At 40.8% G+C, this 16,656-nt stretch overlaps 1 protein-coding gene and 1 long non-coding RNA gene across 5 annotated transcripts in view; one reads left to right on the top strand and one right to left on the bottom strand.

The window, feature by feature from the left end:
• REPS2 (RALBP1 associated Eps domain containing 2) overlaps positions 1–16,656 on the bottom strand; it is a 128,811-nt gene that overhangs the window by 62,498 nt on the left and 49,657 nt on the right. For all 4 annotated transcript variants that reach the window (XM_017812283.1, XM_017812286.1, XM_017812285.1 and 1 more), the window contains exons 2-3: positions 3,523–3,646; positions 1,140–1,288 (exon numbers count right to left, since the gene is read on the bottom strand). In XM_017812283.1, the coding sequence (XP_017667772.1) occupies positions 1,140–1,288; positions 3,523–3,646 (273 nt within the window). The remainder of the gene's footprint in view (positions 1–1,139; positions 1,289–3,522; positions 3,647–16,656) is intronic.
• On the top strand, positions 5,653–8,044 carry LOC108495995. Its single transcript, XR_001874284.1, has 3 exons — positions 5,653–5,691; positions 7,766–7,868; positions 7,951–8,044. It is a non-coding gene; the product is annotated as an uncharacterized LOC108495995 (long non-coding RNA).

Below are 16,656 nucleotides of genomic sequence, written 5' to 3'. Positions count from 1 at the left end.
AAATTAAAAATAAATCTCTGAATAGGTACTTTAAACACTCTGTGGATCAGTAGGTATCACTGGGTAAACTATCCTAAAGCTTTCTCTTTCCTTTGACTTACTGAGATTGCTTGAGAAGAGGATGTAATCCTGAAAGAGTTTACTGAATAAAGAGGAAAATAAAACACAACACAGACAATACAGATGGAGCCAGGGGTTTGAGGGCAGTGTTCTGCTTCAGTGTCAGTAAACACGGATAGATAGGCACACATGTTCTTCTTCCTCATCCTGTTATTCCACCTGTGTATCTTGTCATCAGCTCACTCCTGCTGGTTGACCTCAGGGAACACTGTTACTGACGCCAACGCACTGTGTGGTAAATGTGTGTGCACGTTTCGGGAAGATAAAGTGCTCCTACCAGACACTTACAACATGACCTGATACGGTATCAGAGGAGAAAGTGTTGGGCCTGGGGAAAATTATGCAAATCAATATTTATGAAAATTATGCAGCACTGTGAAGCTGGTCATACCTGAACAAGCGCTCTCAATCCTGCTAAGTACAGGTAATACAAACCTCTCTTGGACAGCTTTATGAAACTGCCAACTTAGAACAAGAGATGCTGGGAAAATGTTTCACTGAGGACAAAAGAAAAGCAGATTTCTTCTGGACTACTCCTTGGGGACATTAGAATGAAAGAAAACTTGGGGGCCTTATCCCACCCCAAAATAGTGGCTCATGATTCAACATCTCTTCTCCAACTGAGTATTTCTGTAGTGACTAAGGACTGTACTGGCCATGGAATATCACTCACTTTCCTGTTCTCTTTCACAGACAGACTTCTATTTGCTGCTCCTCCCTGGTCCTCTGCAAGAAACAGCGCTGGATTAAGTAGGAGAACAACACTGAAAGAATTTACACAGAATATTTACAGGGTTGACAGGTTTATACAAGTTCATACAGAGAATTTTCTTCAGGGAAGTAAATGGGATGCATCAAAAATGGGATGCATACAGACACGATGGTGATCATTTGCACATAAGGAGTTAATTTCATTTCTCATTCAAAAACTGGTGAAAAACAACGTGCGTGTAACCATTTACAGGACCTGACCCAAAAGGAGGATGCATATATCGGCCTAAAGAAGACAAGCCTGTTACCTGTTTGTCCCCTTCATCTGTTCTTTTGTAGGAATTTTTTTCCAAAGTTGCATGTGGAACCTGAAATTTAACTCCATGGAGTTCTGCTGGAGTCCCATAACGTACTTCAGTGTCATTTTTCAGCGCCATAAACCGTGGCAGAGGCAATTCTTTATTAAAAGAGAGAAAAATTCAATTGAGACTACAGAACATGAGAAACACTTTAAGCAGTATCATCTTGCAAAACTAATGAAAAGTTTATCTGTAAAATACTACTGTTTATATTTTGTAACATTTCTAAGTTTGGAACTCCTTTGATTATTTTATGTCTTAATAAAAACGTGAATGTTACACAAAGCTACATTCTTAATGTACAGCTTAATATATAATCTCTTTATGCAAAGAGAAAGAAGTAAGCCTTGTGCACATTATTAAAGCAAGCAGCAAACTCATTTCCTGCCTTCAAAACCTTGCCTGTAATGAAAAGAATAGTTTCCCACAGAAACTGTGGGACTGATGAATTAATCAGTCAGGATCACAGAATCCTCAACACTGCCATCATGAAAGGAACAAATTAAAAATGGTAGGGTTCAGAGATCACACCAAGGCCTAGTGAGATGACTGTGTCAAAAGGTCCCATGTTGTGTCTGCTGTGCAGAGCAGGAGAGTGACACTTTGTCACTCTTTAAGACAATTCCTAATTATTTTGAAGAAACACCATTTATTTTTGTGCACAGTTGCCCTGAAAGATCAATACAATTAAAATTAACGGAAAGCTCAAAACCAAGCAAAGCCATTCATCACTTCTGTAATCATTTATACCTACGGTTACTACTAGGAAGAGAAAGAAATCAGTTGGAGTTTGGTACATGTTACTCACCCCCCTCTAAAGGCACTCATATATTTTTAGAGAAAATGTAATTAGCACTGGAAGCATTTTTACTGAAATTGTACTGAAAGAGTCAGTAAGCAGCATATCAATACAAGGACTGCAAGTATCCCTTTTCACTCGAATTTCTGGATTCTTTGCAGACGCTGGACTTGTAAAACATAGACAGTAAACCTCACTTAGTTCAGGTTTCTAATTTAGTTGGGGGGGTTGGTTTTGTTTTTTGCCTTTTTTTTTTTAATTAACATCCTTAAAAAGGACAGTAATGAAATAAGAGAGCGCACAAGATGCCTGTAAGGAAAACTGACAGACAAATCCAGTCTGCTCCTCTTCACCCTTGGTTTAAACTCCTGTTCCAGCAAGGCACTGAACTGAACTGCACCAGCTGCATCTGATCCTCTCCACTTGGTCAGGAACTCTGCACTGCAGGAGCTCAGCTCACACAGGTCTGCATGTGCTTGCCATTCTGCCTTTCCCTCCTTGGGATGCGGCAGACCTGGGAACCCCCTCCCTGTGCCTTGTAATGAACATGAGTTTTACATTTTGTTGCCCTTACCAGGGACAGCAGAGCAGAAACTGCTGGGAGCAGTGACCTGATTGCAAGGCTGTGGGTAGGTCCTGCCTTTCCAACCATCTCTCTAATCTTGAACCAGTTGCATCCCTCCTTCAGTGGGATGGTGGCACACCCTGTAGTCCAGAGCACAGCCTCAGGGCATGGTTTGAATGCCCACTTGAGATATGGGAGCTGAGGGTTCCAACCTGTTCAAGCTCAGGCAAATAGCCACATGCTTTGACACCTGAGCCCCGCTGAGGCAGAGCATGCATCACCAGGGCAAGAACATGAAGTTCCTTCCACTTAGTTGCTATCAAGGTTCTGCAGCTAAAAGGATCCTGCTTTGTCTCTTCATCACTTGAGTTTGATAAGCCTCTTTCAAAAAGTCTTCTCCATCAAAAATGGTACGTTTAATATTATTGCCAATTCATTGGGAAGAAAAAAGATGTTTTAAAATACACTTAATACACATTTTCATACCTACTCATACAAAGAAGCATGATTTTGTCACCATTACCCATTTATTTCTGCAAGATTATTTGCTAAAGCAGGTGAGTGTTACAAGCTGCCCTGCACAGAGGGACCCCTTGACCTGCCCGTATCCCCCACAACATGCCTCCACTCAAAGCAGCTATCTGCTCTCACTCTGGACAGCTGTCAAGATCAGAAGCTGAAAGTGAGAGAGAAATGCATCTCCAGCACTGTTATCAGCTGTCATTTGTGCAACTCCTTTGTAATGCCTTTTCCAGAGGGGGATGCTGTTTCAGCTCTGCCGTACATGTAAATTCACTGCAATTTTCTACCAGTCACTTAGAGCATGTAACATTACCTTCTACTGTTTCTCTGTTCCTTAAAATTGTTCATAGACACATAATGAAAAGTTAACCACCATGGAGAGCTGACAAGCATTAAAGAAAGTGAAAAACAACTGCACAGTGCTACAAGCAAAATTTGCTACTTACCATTCTTAATGCTCTCAATCCGTACTGGGAACCCTGACTGTGCTGCTGCAATTAACTTCAAAGCAATATAAAATTGAGCAGGACCAAAATAACCCACACGCTTGGCTCCACAAACTTCTGTAATCTAAAAGAGAAGAGACACTTTGTTGGTTAAATGCATTTCACACTTCCAGGGAATGTCAACACCTCTACATAAACAAGAGGAAAAATTCTTTAAAAAGACAAAATGCTTGTTGTATTTGAAGTTTTCTTTGTTTTGACTCAGGACATTGGTATACCAGGGACAGGGCAGTAGTTGTTATGCTTTTCAGGAGCACTGCTGGGTAATGCTGCTATCCTAAAACAAGCTATGGAGTTTTATACTATGTAAGATTCTAACAGCAGGTGAAATGATAACTTCTTAAGTAGCCTCTCCAGTAAAACATTTCCACTGCAGAAGCTACGGTATCTTTAGAAAATTGTGCTTAATATTAGCCCTTACAACAACAATTTAGACAATTACTGGAACATAAGAACAACATAACAAAATACTCCAGTACACCACTCCAACAAACACTTCTTTGTGCTAAAAATTAACACGGTCTGAAGTTTAACTTCTATGTATACTTCACTACTTGCTTCACTCAGCCACCTCTATGAGCAAGCAGTTCTATGTTCACAACACTCAGACAACAGCTAAACAAACAACCGCTATCAGCAGGTTTAAAGCACAGGCACCAGTTCTCCCATGCCTGGAGCTTGAGAAATGTTCACAAACAAATCTTAGACGGGCACTGAGGTTAGAACAAAATGCCATTTGCCCCAGACATAAAGGGAAGGCTCAAATTGTTTTCCTTAATACACACTTTGATTAGCAATGTCTCCTGGCTGGCAAGGTGCAGCCTGCATGCAGGACAGTAGAACTGTCATGGTTCTCCATGGGCAAGTGCTGCTCTTTCAGAAACACTCCCAAGCCACAACAGCATGACAGAAAGTAACCCCATATTATATATAAGCAAATAGCACAAATGAACAGTCTATTTTTTCTGATTTATTTTTATATGTGTGTATATATATACACACACACATACACACATTGGCAAAAGTCAGATTAAACAATTACTGAAAAAAATCAAATGTTTTGGAATAGTAATGCTTACTAATCAAAGAAAACTGTCTTCAAGCAAACTCTTTCTTCCCTGGATGTGGTCTCTGCTTTAACTGAATGAGCTCTGGCTACCTTCTCTTCCTGCAAGTTTCAGACTTGATCACAAGATGCATCAAGCAGTTTTTTCTCTTATTGTTAGATGAAAAGGGAGATTGAGTCTCCTGTATAAGGTCAGATCCAATTAACAGCAGCATTTGCCATTCTCTTTCCTCTACTTATTTTCTTTCTTTAGTCACTCTGGCCTTTTTTTATCCCACTCTTCCCTCTGTCACTGGCCTTGCTTCTTTTATTTTCTGGTGGGAATGCAAGGTACCTGGGATGCACCCTAAATGGATGGTGCAGAAACGTAATTAAAAATGGGAGCATGCCCGAGAGGAAAAGATGGAGTGGAATTTCTTGGAAGAGAGCTGCACTCCACCCAGGGCACAGGAAGGAGCCCAGTACGTTGCATCACCTCAGTGGATAGCATGGAAAGCACCATAGAGACCCCAGCATTGCAGAGTGCTCCCCACCAGCATAGGGAGTAGCACTGTCCACTGTAGGGTTAGTCCTGCTGCATCAGCGAGTCCCCCAACAGCAGATGTTCACAGACCTTACCAGGGTCCCATGGCAGGAACTGACACCACAGGTGGATGCCCATGGTGCTGTGGGAGCAGCATCTGGCTGCCTGCCTAGAACATGGGTGTGCTGTCACAACAGCACCTTCATAGCACCTTCCCTGGTTTGGGAGATCTGGGCAGAGCACCAGTACCCTTTCTGAGCTCCAAAGCAGATTTCTTTCCCTCGTCCCTGGAAGCTTCCAATTCACTCAGTCCTGATGCCCACACCACCTACTGCTGCACAGTTCCTTCCCGACCAGCAGCCCTGGATCTGCCTGATGTAGTGGTGTGGAGCACAGATGACTGGACTTGACCCTGGACACGGAATATGCACAGCAGCTACAGTTGACACTGCCCTTCGCGGGTCCAACAGCCCAGGCACAACAGATTCCAACAGCTCTGGAGACAACGCTGCTATGGCAGGTATGGGGGAAGCCACTGGCTTATTCAACAACCTGGGGCAAAGCAGATGGACAAGGGACACAACTAAGTTGAAATTCAACCCGGATACACAGCTCTGGTCTGTTATGGGAGGCATTTGTTGAACAAAGGCCAGTGCTGAATAAGGTAGTTGGCAAAAGCTGGGCACTCACTGGCACTCAGGTCCTCTTGACGAGGGTGTGGTTGCTCCCCTCCTGCATGACAGCGCCTGGGATGGCACCTTCTGTGGTGCAGAAATGGCACACAAAATCCATGGGTGTACCGGTGTGTACCCTATAGGGATTCTTCTCCTCTCGGGCTCTTTTCCTGCCATGGCTACGCTTCCTGCTGTGCCTACGCTTGCTGACACGGAGCAACAGCATTACCGTGATCTGCGCTTCCTCTTGCTGGCTGCTGGAAAAAGGCAATACTGAGCAATTGGGATTTTCAGATAGGGATTTGAGATGCTACTATCTTCCTAAAGAGAGTTAATTTTCCATATTTATTTATTATATATTTTCCATGTATCAGATACTGAGAGTTAATTTTTCTTGTACTTTCTATACTTTGAAATATTAAGGTTGTTGAATGCTGTAAATGCTCTGCTTGCTCCTCATATGGAAACATGAACATTTTATTCTGAATAAGAACATTAAAAATTTTTACCAAGGGCTTAACACCCCTCAAAAATACAGTGTTGTTTCTCAAGCACACTTATAGCCAACCAGCCTGAAACTGCCTGTTCGTAATTTTGCTTTTTGATGATAACAACAGGAGATATTGTAGATATAACAGAGATTTTGTAGATGTAAGCATCTCTGTTATTCATGCAGCCAGATTCTGAGCTCTTTGCTAAGGGTCCAGAGCAAAAAAAGGAAGCTGACAGAGTAGTCAAATTTATTACACAATTAATTGTAGGTATTTATATAGATTAATTGCAGGTAGAGGCATTTACTCTCATCAGGTTCCCTGTACAGTTAAAAGAGAGGGTCTTTTAATGCTCCAGACAGCAATTTATACTATCTGGAGCAGGACCTTGCTTAGAGCTGCAAAGAGGACCAGGCCTTCTCTCCAGCAACCACAGAGGCTGGTGGCAGATTAGCATTTATCTAAAAGTAATTCTTCAGAACATGCTGCCTGCTCAAATTTCCACAGCAGCTTAAACTGAACACTGCACTATTTTTTTGTTTCCTTGTTTTACCTTTCACAGGGTCAGTGCTCATAGCTTTTTGATGGGCAGATTACATTTAGTGATATGCAATTCTTAAATTAGGCTAGTTTGTACAACATACTAATAGGAATCTCCACGATCCATCCAAATTAAAGGCATTGCATATGAATGTGATATAGAAATTTTTAATTTAAATCCTTTCCTGTTATCAGTTTGGATTGCATACTTTTCAGCAAGCTAGCAAGGAAAGAACTGGTATTTTCTGCTCATGCACTGCTAAACAGATACACATAAAAATCAAAACAACTTGCACACCTTGATACTTCAAGGGATTTTGATACAGAATTACTGATGGTCAATATATATTGCAATTTTTCCTTTAAGTCTTCAGCGGAAAATTGCAATCCTCTAGTTGCAGCCAAATATTGAAGGAAGTATTTGGCAATAATTGAAGAAAAGTATTGGAAATAATTTTTCATAGTGGTAGGTTACAGATGTTGCTTGCCAAATCTAACCTCAGGATGATAAACAGAATTGATCCAAAATCACACAATCACAGAATGACTAGGGTTGGAAGTGACCTCTGGAGATCATCTAGTCTCATCTCCTTGCTACAGCTTCACCTAGAGCAGGTTTCACAGCATTGTGCCAGGTGGGTTTCAAATATCTCCAGAGAAGGACATGTTCCAATTCTCTGTCATCCTCACAGTAAAGAAGTTTTTCCTGATATTCCGATAGAACTCTGTTTCAGTTTGTGCCTGTTGTCCTGTTACTGGGCATCATTGAGAAGCCTGTGTCCATCCTCTTAACACCCACCCTTCAGATACTGACATATATGGATAAAGTCCCCTCTCCATCTTCTCCAAGGTAAACAGGCCCAGCTCACTCAACCTTTCCTCCTAATAGATGCTCCAGTTTCCTAGTCATCTTTGGAGAAGTGATGCTTGAACATTAACCACTTGGACCCACCGCCTACCTTCCAGAGCTCCAACCCATGGGATTCCTCCAAGTAGGTCCTTGAAGAGGCCAGCGTTTGTTCTCCTGAAATCCAGGGCTGGGATCCTACTTATTGTCCTGCTTCTTCCACACAGGATCCTGAACTCCACCATCACACGGTCACTGCAACCAAGGCTGTCCCCAACCTTCACATCCCAAACCAGTCCTTCTTTGTTTATTAGTACAAGGGCCAGCAGCACACCTCTCCTCCACCACCTGTATCAAAAAGTTATCACCAGTGCTCTGCAGGAATCTCCTGGGCTGCATGTGCCTAACTGTGCTGTCTTCCCAGCAGATGTCAGGGTGGTTGAAGAAGGTGGTGGATGAGAGCCAAGGCTTGTGATCATGAAGCTACTGTAAGCAGCCTTGACTTCCTTTTCCTGATCAGGTGGCCTGCCATAAACACCCACCCACAACAGTGTCACCCATGTTAGCCTGCCCCTCAGTTCTGACCCATACAGTCTCAACTTGTTCTTCATCCATAGCTCTGGACAGAGTTCAGTACATTCCAGTTGTTCTCTCACATTAAAACCAACTCCACCACTTCATCTTGCTGGTCTGTCTTTCCTATAAAATACACAGCCATCCATGACAGTATTCCAGTTTTGGAAAATTGATCTGTTCAACAGTTTGAGAGGCAAGAACACTGTTGCTGAGAGGACTGAGTTTACACTTACTGTAAGATGTAACTGCTTATATGAAACAATTTCACAGGTCATATACCAATTAAGGGAAAAGGTTCATTTCACACAACATGTGAAAAAAACATTTCTCAGAGAAGGATGAAAAACCATAGTGTCTAATCTTACGTTTGTTCTCAGTCAGTCCTGGAACAGCAACTCTCATTTCAATGGGATTTCAGCAGGTAGCCTTAACACACAGGTTCTGTACATGAATCATGCCACCTTCCCTATCAAGCATCCATAAGAAGGAGAGAAAGAGCAAGATCTAGATGCCTGTCCAGCTTCTGACAGGTCAGAAGTTTTTCTATCATTGTAAAAAAAAAAACAAACCAGATTTCCAATTCATAAACCACAGAAGGGTAGCTGTTTCAAACTACTGTTCTCCATGTAAACTTGTAATAGTAAAGCTTTACATCTTCAGGTACTGGAATACAAACCAGTTTTTTGTAATTTTATCCACTCACTCTGGCTGACAGTAAGTGTTATTTTTATAATTGCTCCTTGAAGACATCCCACACGAAGCAGCTTTTCCCAGCACAAACTGAAATTGTTCCAGCTCTCTCCAGTTCTCTCCAAACAAGTTTCCACTGCATTCTCCAAGAGCACTGACCTTGCAAACACGCTGGGCAGGTCTAATTCAGATTGCAAGAGCTAAACTTAGGGAATGGAGTATAAGCCTAGAACTGAACTCTGTTTTCCGTAAGTAGAAAAAGAAGTAAAATCAGAAATAATGATACCATAATCTTATGGACAGGCTGAGATGGTCATCCTGCAGCCTCAAGGGAAAGTTTTTTAGCTGTGAGGTGAAGGTACACCTGGGATTTTTGCTTTTCCATTTAGCCATTAACGCTGCTGTGGCATCCTCTGTATGAAGCTAGCACACAGTTTTTGTCTGTTCTCTGCCACCTTGTTGCTACCTGCCACATGGATGGTCACTGCTTGTCATTTGTGGGCAAACCCAGCTCAAAGGTGCTCCTATCTCAATGTGGGTTGTGAGGCCCTGTGAGAACACACGCAAACCGAATCATGTAAACTGAGCACAAGTCTACTCATTTGAAAGGAAAAAGAAAACGCGCGTCACTGGCTCCTACGTTAAAGGAAATTTCCTCACTGCATTTTCCATCTCACCCTAGCCCCAGAAAGCGCAGTTTGTTCACTCGTCCTTGCTCAACCTATAATGAGGTAGAAATATTTTCCAGTTCATCAACTGCCTCTGACTTTTAAGGAACATGTTGAAAACCTTCTGCCGTTGGCCCATGCACGCCTCACCCAGCGCTCTGCGGAGGACAGCCAGCTGTGACGCCACCACTCAGACCTCAACCACAGAGTGACCTCAGGCTCCCTTCTGGGTCAACCACCAGCTTATAACATTGTTTCAGAGACAAATATTTGCAGCAGTGGCTTATCAACAGCTTATCTCAAAATTGTGTCATGCATCTGACCCACTTTACCCTTTTTTTTTTTATTTGCGTTTACAGACTCTTTGATCTGCTTGTTACGGACACGTTTTGCTACATTCTTAAACAGGTATTTCTCTCTGAACAGAGCATTGTTCAGACATTTGTAAAACTATTTGGAGCCCAGGGCTATATATCTATTTCTTTACTATTTTAAGCAAAGTACGAAACAACACATCCTGGATCCAGGAGGATTATTGCCTGGGAAGGCAAAAGGTAAAGGAATATATTGGAGCTGTTACATACCCAGCTGTACATAGGAAGAGACTCTGCTATGGATTACATTCCTTACCTCTCCTTCATATAAGTGCTATTTGTGTAACTATTTATTTTACTCTGTCATCTTGTCTTTTAAAAGACATGGTTTAAGCTCTGCACAATCACCACTTGACATACAAGAACACATGCTGCAAAGTAAGCTATTACTAAATTGCCAAAGCTTATCAACTTCACTTAACAGAGTGGTAAAAGCAACAGAGAGCAACCCCATCAGTCAGGCAAAAACCATCAGGGTTTCCCTAAACTCCCTGCTCCCACCACAACTCAGAACCATTCACATCTGCCTGCACCAGTGCTCCATGTGCCATCGCACCTCTGCACATCTCTGAGGAAAGCACTTCACTTCAGGAACAGGGTAACACTTTTCCATCAGCTCCAAGCAGAACATTTTATGCCAACATCGAGAACTGCAAGGCTTACAACTCAGTGCCTGTTTGTGCGCACACACGTGTGCAGCCTCCAACTGAACTGCACGAAACAAACACTAAAACCGGTTTCAAACAACTCTAAGTCTTATATTGAAGCTTAACAGTAGAAGTATTTTATATACTAGAAAAAGTTGACTCCTGAGCAGAGGTTAAAAAAGACCCAACCTAAAACACAACTGTTTTCAATCAGTAAAGAGCCTTGTGAGCAGGGCAGGAGCAAGGCGGTCACACTTGGTCAGTGCAAGGCTCTGTCCAGTCCTCTCTCCTGTGTAACAGTGAGCTGCAGATGCCTATGGAAACTCAAGCACACGAATCATGCAGTACCCCTCTTCAAGTAGGAAGATTAGTAATGCCAGCATACTGCACATCACAAAAATATTGATCTGAATTGTGCAGCTACCACAACACACAAGTCAGCATTGATAATCAAAAGATTTCAATTATTAAGGAGCGTTGGTAAGAAAAACTCTGCCAGGGAATAAAGGCTGCTGATGCATGCTAATATTTACAACCACTGAAATACACCTGAAAGAAATGCCATCTCCCATGCTCAACCTTTTGTCTTTAATATGCAAAGGGAACTCAATCATTTACCTGCATGTGATGTGGAAAAGGTGGACATTTTCATCTCATGTCAGTCTTACTGAGGAGCTTAAGAACCTCCATTCCTGAGAAGTATCTGCCTGTCACCACACCAAGTAAATAATTTTCACGATAGCAGTGCCTACAGCATTAGGTCAGAGGTTGTTTTATACATTTGCTGATACTTCAATCCGTCTTCCCTTTGAAAGAAAAACCTAGCACCACCTTCACTAAACACATGCTTTTAGGAGTATGTGAAAAGCCTGCAGGGGTGAAAGAGATGAAGCAAATTATTTTCAAAACCTCGTTGCCTTTTTCTTCTCACTATTTAGAAAACGAATGCTCCAAGAACAGCATTCATCCACCTAAAATTGTTCTGTGTTTCATATGCACTAGTCGGTATCAAACTCATATTAAAAAGGTCGATAAATACAGCATGTGTCAATAAATGTGTGTAGGACTGTAAGTGCAATTTCAGTTAAGCTTGAAACACAAAAATTTCAAGTCTGAAAACAGTTTACTCCATCTTTTAAGAACTTGGCATAAGGATACCAACAAGCAGTACAGATTTTTCATAAAAGTATGAGTCCACTTATTCACTGAACTGCTTCACATTCTTTGTAGGTAATCAGTTCCTCAGCATCTGGATATGGCAAAGCAGATATTCAGCAGGTCACTCTCTTAAATGCTGCATGCACAGCCTTGCCAAAAATCACTATTAAAACCTGAAAACCCACAGAAATCTGCAAAGTACACAGAATTGTTACGGATGCTTTATCTGCTTTTCAAATCTTATTGTGGAAGTATGAGAGCAAGCACAATGTCTTAAGTAAAATGGCAAGTACAGAGCTATCACACCATCCCATCCTAACAAGTTTGCCCAGAGGTTATCCAAATTTCTTCTGATGCATGTCTCTGCCAAGAGCATTTCATTCTCTTGCACATGAGTTTCGTAAAGCCCATCCTACAGATGGTTAACACTATACATTTTAAACATTGCAAATATGGTTCTTCAAAGGCACTAGTCATCCAAGGATTTCTGTTCATTTTACTGCTCACCTCTTCCCTTCCAAGACCTAGGGGCACAACACAGTAAAGCTCCAGAACATGAGAGAAGAGAACCCAGACTCTCTAACTCTTGCCCACTTAGCAGAGACATTATCCTGAACCCTATTACCCACAAGCAACTGACATAGCAAAAGGAGCTTGATGGAGGCAGGAAAGAACTATCTACACTGGAATTTGGACAGGGCTGGCACTGGGCCAGGTGAAATACCCATCTGTTCCTAAAACTTTCATTTTCTGGAGGCTGAACTGAAAATAGTATCTAAATCTTACTAGTAGTGAGAGTGAATGGGGAGTTCCTTTTTAACTCAAGTGGAAATGCCATGTTTTGCACAGGAGCTGCACCAGCATCCTTTGGGAATGAAAATACAGGATGATCACAGGAACATTAAAGGACAACACTATTTTTATCAGGGGAAGTGTATATCCTTGTGTTTCTGGCATTTTAGACCACTTCAGCAACCAAGTTGTTAATTATTTCAAGGAATACTTTACATAAGCAGCATATCCATTAACATATTTTGATCTTGAGAGTACATTTTCACTGACTTAAAATACAGCACTCATTTATAAGCTTGAGTTCATTATTTAGAATGACATTTATCATGCACTCCAATGTATTTCAAAATGCTTATTTTGTAAAATTTATTCAAAATGTTGTGTGTGTGTATATATATATATGCAAAACTGAAATTAAATGTAACTTGAAACTCAATCTTAAAATAAAAAATCAAACTTTTGTAGGAAAGGTTTATGTGATCTGAGACTTTTTATAAAAGGAAAAATGGTCCCTCCATTGCTGCAGTTCAGATAGGAATTAAAAGACAGACCTTGAAGTTTTTTTTTAAAAAAACCCTGAAAACACTGACATTTTATAATAGATCACGAAGCCAATTATAACGCAAGACATTCCAAGCCTGCACAAAACCATGTAACTGAATCTTGCAATTTTGTTATTCATACAAAGAATCCTTATCCCACGTTTGTCAAATTTCAGACTCTTAAGAGTGCACCACAGGCTGAGAAATCATAGATTTTTCCAAAGGAAAAAAAAAAATCCCCATTGGTTGGGTTGATGTCTTTTTTTTTTTTTTTAGTTGAAGTCAAAATTCAGTTTAGGTATTACTCATACAAAACAAATGTGTTACAGAAAATTCCACTTCATTTTGACACAGCATGAAGTGTTGTTAGACAGACTTTACCTTACCATTTGAAGAAGCAAACACCAATTCTTTGTTGCAATTTACTCTTCAATAAATGAGTTAACTTAGGAAGCTCAGCAGTACAATTTCGTTTTGTTCTCATGTTAAAATATCATCACAAAAAGCTTCAGTATAAATAACAGTTTGTGAAATATTGCTCCATCACTCATAAAGATGATTGGCAAACTCAGTAAGGTGCAAAGAGTAACTTGAAAACAGCTGAAAAAGTGAGAAGCCTTTAGCAGCAAGGAGATAACATCTCATTATGTTTTATGAATAGGCAATCAAAATATGTTCTCAAATTCAGAGACCCTTTTAGCACCTAAGGAAAAACAATGGAAACAACCACTAGATAAACGCTGAAGTCAAAGTACAACAAGGAAAATGGGCAGAAAGGTACATAATCTTTGCAAATATATGAAAATTAAGTGCTATCAGAAATTTCTTCTGACACTTTCATTGTTAAACTCAAGCCAAGGCTACCCAAAACATGTACCTTTTACAGTCAAATCTTTCCTCAGTTACTGTCCCAGTAACTGCATTGCTAGGGGTGAACCCTGGAAAACAAAGATGTTTTAACTTCACCACTGAGAGGTCTACAGGACTGCCTACAGACGGTACCGCAGTATGCTCCTGCTGCCTCTACAACAGCTGCCTTATTATTTCCACATTTCTTTGCAACTACAAGGAAATACCTCAGGAGTTTCACTCTCAGATGCTATGCCAGGATAACTTTACGATCTGTTCCATTTGTAGGCGTTTTCACAGCTGAAAGCATACCAAGAGTGACCAACAGCAAACCTCATGACAATTACTGTTATCTTTACATATCCAGGCAAAAACATTTCTCTACTTATTTTGGAAGACAAACAGCCTTTCATTCTCAGTGCGTGCTTGATGGGATGCACTCCAGTCACCACTGCAGCCCTGATGCACCCAATCACCCATCTCATCCAAATTAGACGTAAATAAATTCATCATCTTGGATCATAATCAAATAAGGCACCTCGCTCACTTCTCCTCTGCACCCGGATAAGATGCTCAGATGCTGAGCCACACAGGCAATAGTTTAATTGTGTGGGAAAAAACGTGGTTGTAGATGACAAGAGATAAAACACAGAGGATACCTAAAGTTATTTAGAAAGATTATAGAACATCATCCAACGTTTACCTTTTTACATTTTAGTGACAGCTTGCATAACTGCAGTACAAGGCCTGTGAGGAAACTCTGAATCTTTTGAAGCTTCTGTGTAAATATGAGTTTCTGCTGTTGGAGTTCTAATATGCAGAATTTTACCCAAATAATGAGGTCGTCTGGGAAACTAAAAGCCACAGGCAGAGATGGCTCAGACAAAGTCACTCTGGTCACTCGCAGAGACAGTAATCAAAACTCCCCTTTCAGCTATCATCAGGATTTTACTCATTTTGCCAAGCTCCTTTGACCACAAGCAGCAGTAGCACCACCAACTGCAAGCACATTGAAGGAACTCCTAGAGCATGCACCTAGGAAACATTCCCAGACCCCACAAAATAGACTGACCCAAACCCACTGGTGACTGATACATAGCAGAGCAGGCCAAAAAAATACACCAGCAAAGTTATCATCTGCAGGTTTCTGGATTTCACTGCAGAAAGCCTGGCACATGGATCAAAGCAGGAAGGCCTCTCCCATACAAAGTTCATAGCAAGATTTTTCTACACAACAAAACTCAAGTTAATCCCTCTGGATCTGTTTTCAGTGGGCCCTGGTTCCAGTAAAGAAATATAAGAATAAAGCTTTTTGTATGCATTTTTGTCTAACATTTATATCACCAGATTTTTTTCTCTCTGGTCAGTGCAATGTAGATGAGTGCTTAAACATTCAGTTCAGCAACACCTTTATGCTTGTTTCCATTAGCCTTTCCTCCCTAATTTTTAATTGCTTAAAACAACTGTAAGATCCAAATGTCACAATATACAAAAATAATTCATACCTCATTTAAGAACTGCAACTCTCTTGCAAAATCTTCCACAGCACTACACAAAGAGATTAATGTCCAGAATTAAACTTTAGCAACATGAGTTTAAAGATTCAGCCAACTATCCGATAAACTTTTTTTAAGCATGTCCAAAAATTAAATTCTGTACATTAAAAAAGGAGACCAAAAGTGTTTTAAATTATGCCTTTTCCAAAGCCCCAGAGGGAGCAACTTGATGAAGACTTGTTTTCCAAGTCTTGATAGCAGAGTAAAGATTTGTGCAGTTTAAAAATTAATTGATATGTTATTAGGAGCATTGCACTCAATTGAAATGGGCATAATTCACTGACAAAGGGGTAAGTCAGGAATGAAATTTCTGTGAAAGGATTTTCTAACCACCAGGTCAGTGGCAATTTGTGTGAAACAGCTGAGACTGGTTCACTCTGGAAAAAAAAAGTCACTAATGGCACAGCCTATTTCTCAGCTCTCAGAGATGCTGCACGATCCATTACACATCACTGCCAAGTCATTTCTGCCCAACTTTTTGCTCCTGTCATCCAATAAATGATGGCATAACTTGCACTTGCAAGAGACTGTCAAAAATTGCTCTGGACATCAATCGTTCTCCACACAGGGCATCTGCTGCACCGCACCAGAGAACTCACACTCTTGCATAGCTGAAGGGAGCAACTCATGGCTGAGATTTGCAATAGGTATGCAAATCTGTTTAATTTCTCAATTCTTGGCACAACTTTCAACAAACATTTATGGCTCAAAATAGCAAATTAATAAGGAAGAAATTAAAACATTGGGCAGAGAAAAGATGCTGATTTATTTGACCCTGAAGAGATGGAGAGTGATCTCTGACCTATGTTGCATGCTGATTTTGGATCTCCAAAGGCACTAACTGCAGGAAACGTACTGTTTCTGCAAAGCAAAAAGGAAAGGTTCAATCTAGTCTTGGTGATTTTATAATGATATGAGCATAGCTATTTGTGATCCAGGTTTCATTTGACACAGAAATAACAGAATTTTGTGAATTCTGTGTCAAATGAAACCTGGATCACAAACAGCTATGCTCATATCTATTTGCGATTGACACAAAGTATGTGAGCTAGGACTTATCCCTAAGCCTGTAAAAAAATCC

The sequence above is a fragment of the Lepidothrix coronata genome, unplaced genomic scaffold, assembly GCF_001604755.1.
Source record: "Lepidothrix coronata isolate B3197 unplaced genomic scaffold, Lepidothrix_coronata-1.0 Scaffold35, whole genome shotgun sequence".
Lineage (NCBI taxonomy): Eukaryota > Metazoa > Chordata > Aves > Passeriformes > Pipridae > Lepidothrix > Lepidothrix coronata.
The sequence above is the reverse complement of the archived record's forward strand: the minus strand, read 5'-3'. Positions and strand labels throughout refer to the sequence as shown.